Genomic DNA, 10,074 nt, shown 5'->3' on the forward strand with positions numbered 1-10,074 from the left:
ACTCAAGCTATCAAACTGCTTGCTCTACTTTGGCAAAAAGCTTTACTTATGAGTAACTACACTGCAAACTAAAGGTGAAAATTACCTTCCCATTTGTCACCATCCGATACATTTTTCAGATCTAGACGTGGTACTTGGACACCCACAGCTTCTTCAGAAACAGTAATGTTGCCATCCTCTGACACCCCTGAATCAGTATTTGCATTAAGATCACAAGTCTTGCTGGTTGAATCCTGTATTTAAATAACAGACAAGAATTTTTTTTTTTATATTATTTAGCAACTGGAAATCAGGTAACAAATCAGTGTCAGTCTCAGCACCTCTGGAAGTTTTCTGCAAAAAAARTCATTTTTTTCTGTCTCAAGTGACAATACTCCCATATTCAATACAGTATTACAAACAAACTTTTCTTCCACAGTAGTAGTCAGTTATTAACCTTATAAAACATTCCTTACACTAGATGCATAAATATAAGCCTACTGTGCTGCCAAAAGTTTTTGTGCAGCCAGGTGATAAGATCTCTGACAGGGATTATGCAAACCTAGCAGCAGGATGACCAATCTAACAGAAGTTGTTAAAAGCTAGGTTTATTSTTTTTCTTATCTCTATTTAAGAGAAATTTACAAACAATTGTGTATTTGTATATAAATTAAAATCACAAACTTACCAGAAACACCTCTGAAGTTATTTTGTCATTACCACCAAGCAATATACTCTTTTGCCTAAAAACAAGAAATAGACTGGTTATCATTTTAAACACAAATTCTTAATAGACAGTAAGTATTATACATTCTCCCTACATGTTATTCTTAGACACTTCAGTCCAGTTTTAACACATATGCAACACATTTCCTTGAACTGAAAATTAATATTCTKGGTAGCAAATATTACATTACTCTTTTGGTTTTGTTCTTCACACAGAACTTCAAACCRAAGCATGTAAACAACAACTGGACTTAAACTAAATGGAAAATAAAAACATAATGGAAAATAAATAAAGCTCAAGTCTTTATTTATTCCCAAACTGAGAGTAAATATTTTGAAATTCAACTGCACTAAAGCTGAAATCTCAGTCAATGCTGAACCCAAACTGCAAATGAACTGAAAAACTTCCTGGTATTAATTCTGAAACCATTAAGAGTCACAAAATGTCCCAAAATTATTTGAAGAAAACATTTTCTCTTCCATTTCTCTTGCCCAGAGCAAAGGGTGATTCACGAAACATGACATCAATCATATAAGTTTGTATCAAGTTTCTCTTAAGTGCATAAAGTTCTCTGCCTTTTATTTCATCAGCATAAAAAGATAATTCCAGCTCATCCTTGTTGTTTTTATATGTGAGAAATTATGCGTTTTGTTTTCCCTCCCATATATTATACTGTGCTGTAACAAATTACCAGAGTTTGGTGTACTTATGTTTCCAAATTGAAGTTACGGAATCTGCCAACTTAAGTGATAAATGAAACAAATTCATACCTTTCACTATTATTTTCTCCATCAACTTCTGCATCTTTACCACATGGTTTCAACAATAAGTCTGCAGTCTGTTGGCAAAAAGTAGGTTTAGAAAGATTTGGGACTGGTATTCTCAGCTGAAAACATTTCTGTAATCATCACTGACCACAAAAAGCCCTCCAGTACAAAACTGAAGGGTTTGGGTTTTTTTGTTTTTTGTTTTTTGTTTTTTGTTTTTTTTAATATGTGGGAAGAAATTGTACTTGCTAACCATGTAACATTTTTACATTCAAAGTGAGGCCAGTTACCAGTCGTTTTACATGGAAAATAAAAATCCACTAGATATATCACTAGAAGGCAGATAATGGCTTTCCATCTTCAGATGAACCATTTTCCCCCCATATGTTTTAGGATATAAGCAACACTTTCACTACAAATGCTCAAGAGTAGCACAAAGTTTAGGGTGACTAAAATTTTTGCAATAAGTATATCCTAGTCTCAAAGATACTTACACTGGATGAAAACTCRTGCTCACCATGTGTAAAACGAAACAAGTCTGACAGACTTTCTAAAAGGAACTACTAATCCCTGTAGCTAAATAAAGTACCAACAGAACTGGAAAGGGATGAAGAAATGTTGGCAGTTATTCTATGACACCATCTCATAAAAAAAGTTCAGACGAATACACATCACTATTTTGTTTACTAAAGGCTGGTAAGAGAAAGACTGATTACTTCAAGGATCCAAGACTGATTACTGGAAGTATTTAAGCCAAAGGCCAGTACCTGTTTTCCTCAACCAGTGCCTTATTTTGGAGAATTACAAGCAATTTGAAACATGAAATATATCCTCCTAAATCACACATTACATTTGATTTCAGGTTTTAAGCTCTTGCAAATGAACTTTAAAATGTATGAACATAAAACAAAAGATCAGAGTTCAAATATACATAGCAACTCCTAATCATACAAGACTGACAGTAATATTTGCCCTTTCTCAGACAGAACTCCATTATTTTGTTTATATTACTTCAGTCTTCTAGTCAACTGAAGGAAATAATTTCCAATTACAATATATTTGGAACAGTCCAACAGATAATTTTCAGTCTGGAGATGAGCTGTGCAGCTCTTAGTCACATTTGCTGTGGTTGTGGAAAAAGCTGCTTCCGCTTCCACTTCAGACCCAAAGAAGAGCACRTGCACAAGAGCTCATCTTTTGTTTCCTCCAACCCTATAGGTCATCTTTTAAAACTCCTTTCAGACAAAAGAATCACAGTAGCATCCACCCTAATGATACAACTTTCCAAAGAAGTTGAAATGGTATACTAACAAGAAGGTAAAACTGAGATTTAGAAGAACAAAGTTTCTCTCTAAACCTTACCATTGAAGTCAATGGACAGAAACGTGCCAAAAAGCGAAAAAGGCCAAGAACGATACCGTGTACAACAACAAGAGYGCATCTACGCACAAGCATGCAACTCCCAAGCATCAGTTTTCCCTTCGTACTCTTAGCATATTAATGTACATAGAACTGGCAAGTGCACATACTTCATTAGAAGCATAATTCACATTTCTCAACTGTTCTTTCACYGAAACCATTGAAACTGCAAAAATACAGTGAAGAACCACTGGTTTATTTTTTGTTTCTCCATCTGCATCTGTATGTTTTGAGTTTTGATTTCTGAGACTCAACATTTATTTTATCCAAGAAATCAAGAGGAAGTAAGGAGAAAGAGTTAGCAGTTAATACGAGCAGTTCACTTTCTATTGCTTTTGAAGATTTCCATTGTAAAAAGATTCCAAAAATCTAAAGCAAATGTTTCTTTGGAGGAGGGGAGAGGAGGGGAGAAAAAAAAGGGGGRGGGGAAGACTTCTTAATAGTCTGTCAAGACAGACACATGCAGAAGCATGCAACTCTTCCCAGTACTTTCAGAACAGTTCTTGCCAGCACAGTATTTCACCTGGATTGAATAAAGTACCACCTAATTTAATAACAATTTYTGTGCATTATACCCTACAGGATAGCAGTCTAATAAATTTTTTATAACAAGGTTTGGCATTAATGCATYGGGAAAGAATCTGGACAATCAATATGTTCCATTAAATTTTAAATTACAGAATGAAGTTCTAAAACAATATGCAGCAGTGAAAAATYTGGCTCGTTAGGCGATTCAAAAGAGTTGCTGGGATCCATGAAAGAAAACAGAAAGCTAGACAAAGAACGCATTACAACAGTGAAAAGCACAACAGCAATGCCTTGTTTTAATAATAACACAGGAGTCCAGGCAAGAGTCATGGTTCCACTACACTAAGGCATCAGTTTCTATCTTTTGAAGCTCGCAGAMCCATTAAAATCATCCAGTTGCTAACAGTGGGTTTATTTTTCTAGTTATCTTTCAGGAAACCCTCAAACTGAGTTAAGGGTTCACAGACAAGTTAAAAACCATKGTAGAAAGTTCCCCTTCAAAATTTWTAGCAAATCTCTTTATCCACAGAATTTATCATTTAGAGTTATGACAATAATCGTTTATCAAATAAATGAGGAACTATGGATTTGAATTTCSCATTAAAAGTGCTTATCTGAGAGCTGCATATGTGCTATATTTCATGCAGAATTGCAGAGACCATATTCTCTAGCAATATTATTGTTACACTTGATTTTGTTTTTATCAGCACATATTTCAAAGCATCATTTCATTGCGTAAAGATGCTCCGGATGAGACACTGATGTCTGATTGTTAGCAAAAGCGCCAGTACATTTCAGAGCATCTTTAGAAATTCAGGCCATACATACTACAAACCCTCATGTTTGACTTTATGCAGAGGTCTAATGATTTGCGGCTCAAATCAAAGCTGAGTGCTGCATGAGGCAAACAATTATTTCAACATTCACTTTTTCTGCAGTAACATGCTTCCATCCAAGCTGTATACAAGGTTTACTTCTTCCAGTGACACGAAGCTGTTCAGTTAAGTATAAAACATAAAAGCAAAGCCAAAGTTAAATCTATGACATCTGAGGCTCTGTGGTCTGACTCTTACATTTTTAGTTGCTTTCTGAACTTTAACAGCAACTTCAAGTATCATTAAATCTTATTTTCTGAGCAAAAATGAGTGTAAAAATAAAACAGCTCGATTCATTTTCTAAAAAGCATGCTAGCATCGCATCTTAGACCACTATGCCTCTTAAACGCATGACTTTTTGTGCTTTGGAACACAGTCAATCCTGACACTTCAAAAGATAATTTAAGTATTGAATCTTTTTAAGGAGTTCACAAGCCTCATTTTCTTTCTCTTCTTTTTCTGAGTGCACACATCAGTACAAGGGGACACAAGTTTCTACCACTGTGACTAACTATGGGTTATGCCACAACCACAGTATTAGATTCTCTTCTCCTCAGGAAGCTTTTACTAACACAGATGCTACTCTAACCAGTGCTATGCTTGCCGATACATTAACTTACCTGAGCAAAAGGAAGGGCCGGCACCTGTGAAAGAAGAGAACCATTAGTCAGTGTCCAGTCAGGCTGCACCAAAGTACGCAAGAACTTCTYCATATATGTCTATTTTAGAAATCTGCATAGCAAAAAAGGGAATTAACTGCATAAAGCAACAGAAAAACAGCATATAAAGCTGTGTCAGAGCTATCAGAACTCAGGTCTCCAAAGCACTTCCCTGCTAAAGCCACAATTAACCATTTTCACATACAAGAAGCTTTAGCTCTCACCTGAAGACTTTCTTCCTCCTCAGTTGCAGTATCATGTTTCATAGCTTCACTGTCTAAATTGGTGCTAACCAATATTTCAGAGCAGTCTCCTGTGTTCTTATTGCTACCAATGTCATTATCTTCAATAACATCATTCCTAAAGAGACAAATAAGACAACCTTTCAGCAACCTCTTCTTCTGCTTCTTAAATAATCTACATCTAGACCTTGTTTGTTACACAGAGATTTTTTTTCTCCCCCCAAAAAAAGATTTCTGACCAAAAATACTGCTAAAAGCTTGAATTTCAATCACATTGTAGGTGAAGTTTATAATTTTTCAAAAGAATAGTTTACATACACTTAAGAGGTTTTCTACAACAGTATTTGATGGATATATAAAAACGTATTTCTTTGATTCTTAAATTATAAAGACCAGCCTCTCACCCTCCACCTACCATGCTGACCTAAGGCACAGAAGTAGAACTAAAGACATAATGATACATTGAAACTACCATGACCACATTAAGTTGCTGTGACTACCCTGCTGTCAATATGCAAGTCAACTAATTYAAAGCTAGTATGGACACGTTCCCCTCAGTGAGGAATCTCGTTATATCTACCATTTAATATTCCTAAAATTCAATTTAAGGTTTGTAACAGAATATCCAGACTGGAACTAACTTATATGAGAAAGGTCCATGTACTCATTACATGCCAACCTTCATATTACCACATGATTCTGTAATTCACTGCAAGTCTTTAACATCCTTGCCTTCCTTCCCCTGTCTTTCAAATTCCTACTCAAATTCCTAAACTACTTTTAAAAATGCTTTTCTTCAATCAAGCATACAGATAAACAGTATGGCTTAGAATTTTAATTTTAATTAGTTTTTTTGTAATTTTTTGTAATTTTAAGCCAGCGTAGGGAATTTGCACTGGATTGTCACATTATTTTTTATTATTTACTCTTTTATCATTATTATTTATTTAATTGTATGTACTGCTTGTGTGTAGTCCCCTGGTTGCACTGCTTTAAAGGACCCAGATAACCTCTTTCAGGAATGCTATCATATATCATACATTATGGTTAATCCACAGTGCTATGATGATCAGAAGCATTTGAAATACAGTCTCAGTGCCAAGAGTATATTAGTTTCAAATCTGCAGTGATGCTACTTTTAGTCTCTGCTGCTGCRAAGCCAACCAGCCAGCCTTAAAAGCACTTACATTGCAACTGAAGGAATTCTGCAACTACACATCTTTCAGGTGATTACAGACTTCCTTACACATTACCTCAAGCTAATTTAATCTTTAACACTAAAATTCAAGTTATAATTGAACACTATCAGCAACAATTACTTGTTATTCTCCTATGAAAATTTTATGATCAATTACTAACTTTAGCCCCCCTTGTCACAAGACTTAAAAACACTGAAGATTTGGAAAACAGCATTTGAGTCTCTGAATATTTGACATATTTCAGGCTCCAAGTCACAAAGGGATTTAGATGCTGAAGTCCTACTTAAATGACTGAGGAGGCACCTTGGCAGTCTGGGTAATAATTTTTGATTATTTATTTTTAATAAAACACTAAAATGCACCAGCACTTCAGTGCCATCTCACTGATCATTACCTCTGTAACCTGGAAAGGCTTCTGATAAAAATAAAAGCTGATCAAATGGGACAACAACTCCATGCAATTAACATCCAAATTCCTCATTGTAACCAGCTTTAGATGTTTTGTTGATAGTGGCAGCCAGAGCAGTACAATAGCTAAGCTGACATGAAAAGGTGTACTAAAAAAACTAAAGAAACTAAATAAAATAGTTTTTATATGATAAAATTGAGTCATAGAAACACAAATAGGACTATAATGAAACTTTTGGATAAATTTAACTTGGTTGTGCTACTTACAATTCAGCAGTGAAGCAGTTATACATCACAGTATTTTGAGCTGTATCATAACACCAATTCTAATATTTGCTAAAAGAGTTGTTGACTACTTGCAATTGACAGAAGTTGTTTGGGTTTAAAATGAAAGATAAATTTAAGTTAATAACAAAAATTTACTTTGGGTAAACGGCATAGACTGTTTTAGAAAAGTTTAGACATATAATCCTAAACAAGTCATTGCAGATACAAAAATTCTTACTGGTTGTTAGATCCTTCCGCATCCCCGTTGGGGTTTTTTGCTTCGTTGTTACAGCCCAATCTGTGTTGCTGTATATGCTTAAGATCGTGATCTAAGCTGCTCTGCAGATCAAAAAGGTGCTGTTCCACAGCTGCTCTAATTGTTCTTTCTAAAATACTAGCAAAAAAAAGACAGAAAATTTACATTAATACCTTCTTCTTGCATTGATCCAGAAAGATGGATATATCAACTCTTATAAGAAAGGAACCTTTGATGCCAAGTACTTCAAGGCAAAACAGACTAATCTTTCCAAAAAGATGAGGAGAATTACTGGATCTATTACCATTTATTAAATAAGATTTACACAGGAAAGTATTATGAAATCTATTAACAATATTTCAAGAGAATATAATTAACTTATTACAATGATTAACCTATCTAGATAAAAGAAAGAAAAACTATATGCAAGAATTTATATAAGCCTAATACATTAGGCTACACTGAACTCCTGTGTCTATAACAGTAATAGCCAAAACATAAGCAGGTATCATTACAGCAGTCAGTTGTATCCCTCCTGAATGGGGCTATAACTTTAAAAAGACAAGGTCTACCAAACAGTGGAGACAATGAGAAAAACCTGATGAAGGAGGGATATACATAAGGGACATGCACAAAAAATACGCTTTAACAAAATGGCATTCTTGAAATACAGACTACTCTGATGACTGCTTCTTAGGCAGCTCATCCATAAGGATGCATAAAAGCTCCCCTACCCCCCCCCCCGGTTATTTTACCACATCTTTTACTCTGGAATTATTTTTATTTTTCCTCTTCAATAGTACACGCAATTCCACTTAACTAGATTCAATATTAACATCTAGAAGTGACATTAAAAATGCTACTGTGAATACTTCTATAATTTCAGAGTCAAACATCTATGAAGTATCTGAGTATAAAACCAAAATATTCTGGAATCTAGATTCTACCATACTGTGGTGCACATTTCTGCAGTCAACAATACAGACACACATGATGTTTGTTCCTACATGACCATTAAATTCCATAAATGAAATACTTCACACTAAAAACRTGTCCATTCATAACTGTAATAGTCAAGCCTACTGCATTTCTTTTCCTTGAAAGTAGACATCTCATCTACACATTTTAACAACAGGAATCACAATTTTTTTTATTTTCATTATACTTACTCTGCAGAGGCTGGCAAAATACTTATGGGAGAGATATGAGCACTGCAATAAGAAAAGAAGTAAGTTAATGTAATTCAAAATAATTGTAACACTAAGCAAAAGTCTTGAAGACAACAGAAAACAACCTCGAAAATACTAGAAATACTGCATGTAATGGAACTAATTAAAATAGATACATCATAAAGAAAACACAGTGGTTTGCATTATTATGCAAGGTTATTTTTTAGATGGAGAAGCTTTAAAGAATGCCATCATAAGACAGAAAGTTGTCGAAGCAGCAATGCAGATTTGTCTCTCAAGTACTTACTGCAGTTACGAGCTATCAGAGGTACGGTCCTTCCCATGGGAAATACTAAGCACTTAGTCTCAAGAGATTTACTCCCATCTTGCTTAAGAATGCAGATTTTAACCTTGCTGCCTAAAGCAAACTCTGAGTTACTCTGCTTCCCTCCACAGCTACAATTCAGAGAAACTTTTACTGCCTGTCAGATTGTTGCATATTTTTATTCTACAACATTCAACAGATGCTGCCGCAGTCTCCAACGACAGCTATGTTTCAAGTGCAAGGTGGGTACCTTCCAGAGGTTTTGAGATAGAGTTAGCTATTTGTAAAGCACCTAGAAATCTCTTGAGCACTAATCATTTCAATCTGAAATTTTAAACTCTTGGACAAATCAGTGTATCTACACAAGTAAGTTAACTCATGCATGTGCTCTCCCTCTCCAATTTTCCATTAATACGATCAAAATTCTAATTGCTGTAAAGAGAATACTTATGAAAATATAAGGCAGAATGATAATAAACATACTAACAGTAAATGTTACCAAATGCTCCACTGTAAACGTCAAGGAATTGTCRTATGTCTTATTCAGGGAGTGGAGAACCACACCACCACAAAGGCAACAGGAAGAAAGCAAATTTAACTAAGCCCAAACAGCTGAAAAGCAAACTTTTCATCTACTTTTTATTTTGTAATAAAATGCACTAGCAGCTAGAACAGATTTTTAAAATTACTTTCATGAATGCATAAAACAAACTCTGAAACTTTATAGAGGGGTAAGGGGGGGAACATGAAGATTGCTACTCCTCTAAAAAACTGAAGAGATACCTCAAGGACATGCTTTTGGCTAATATTAGTCTTTCTTGTGCTAAATAATGTCGAATAGACTCTCTGTTTATCTTAGAATAATTCTGATACAGCAAGGAGTGTCTTTCTTAGACCTTACAAAGTTTATTAGTAGCTCCACATCCACTGCCAGAGAGGTAAGAAAATTAGACCACCTATTCCAGCAAACTTTCTATTTCTTCTTCTTCTGTGTAAAGGCAAACAAGGGAGAGGTGAGGCAGAAGAACATGAGCAAGAAACAACTCTCAATTAGACACTATGCGATAAGGAAACATGTTAAAATAATTATTTAAAGATGCCCTTTTGCCTTACACATACTGCACTCAGCTAACAGTGAAGTGCACTGTTTGAACTACACCACTCAAAGACAGAACAAAGCTGGTAATTAAAAAGACATGTTTTGTTTTTAAATGGCCACATGCTTTTGAATCAAGTTTTTGGGTGTTTTTTTTT

General features: G+C 34.9%; 1 protein-coding gene across 3 annotated transcripts in view; it reads right to left on the minus strand.

Annotated features, from left to right (window-relative positions):
* Positions 1–10,074, minus strand: part of FAM13B (family with sequence similarity 13 member B) — a 50,732-nt gene that overhangs the window by 14,088 nt on the left and 26,570 nt on the right. For all 3 annotated transcript variants that reach the window (XM_085312843.1, XM_085312844.1, XM_085312842.1), the window contains exons 8-14: positions 8,496–8,537; positions 7,309–7,464; positions 5,179–5,314; positions 4,916–4,939; positions 1,477–1,544; positions 668–722; positions 86–233 (exon numbers count right to left, since the gene is read on the minus strand). In XM_085312843.1, coding sequence (XP_085168969.1) covers positions 86–233; positions 668–722; positions 1,477–1,544; positions 4,916–4,939; positions 5,179–5,314; positions 7,309–7,464; positions 8,496–8,537 — 629 coding nt within the window. The remainder of the gene's footprint in view (positions 1–85; positions 234–667; positions 723–1,476; positions 1,545–4,915; positions 4,940–5,178; positions 5,315–7,308; positions 7,465–8,495; positions 8,538–10,074) is intronic.

This window comes from Rhea americana, unplaced genomic scaffold (assembly GCF_003343005.1).
Source record: "Rhea americana isolate MKP2758 unplaced genomic scaffold, rheAme1 scaffold_37, whole genome shotgun sequence".
In the NCBI taxonomy this organism is placed as follows: domain Eukaryota; kingdom Metazoa; phylum Chordata; class Aves; order Rheiformes; family Rheidae; genus Rhea; species Rhea americana.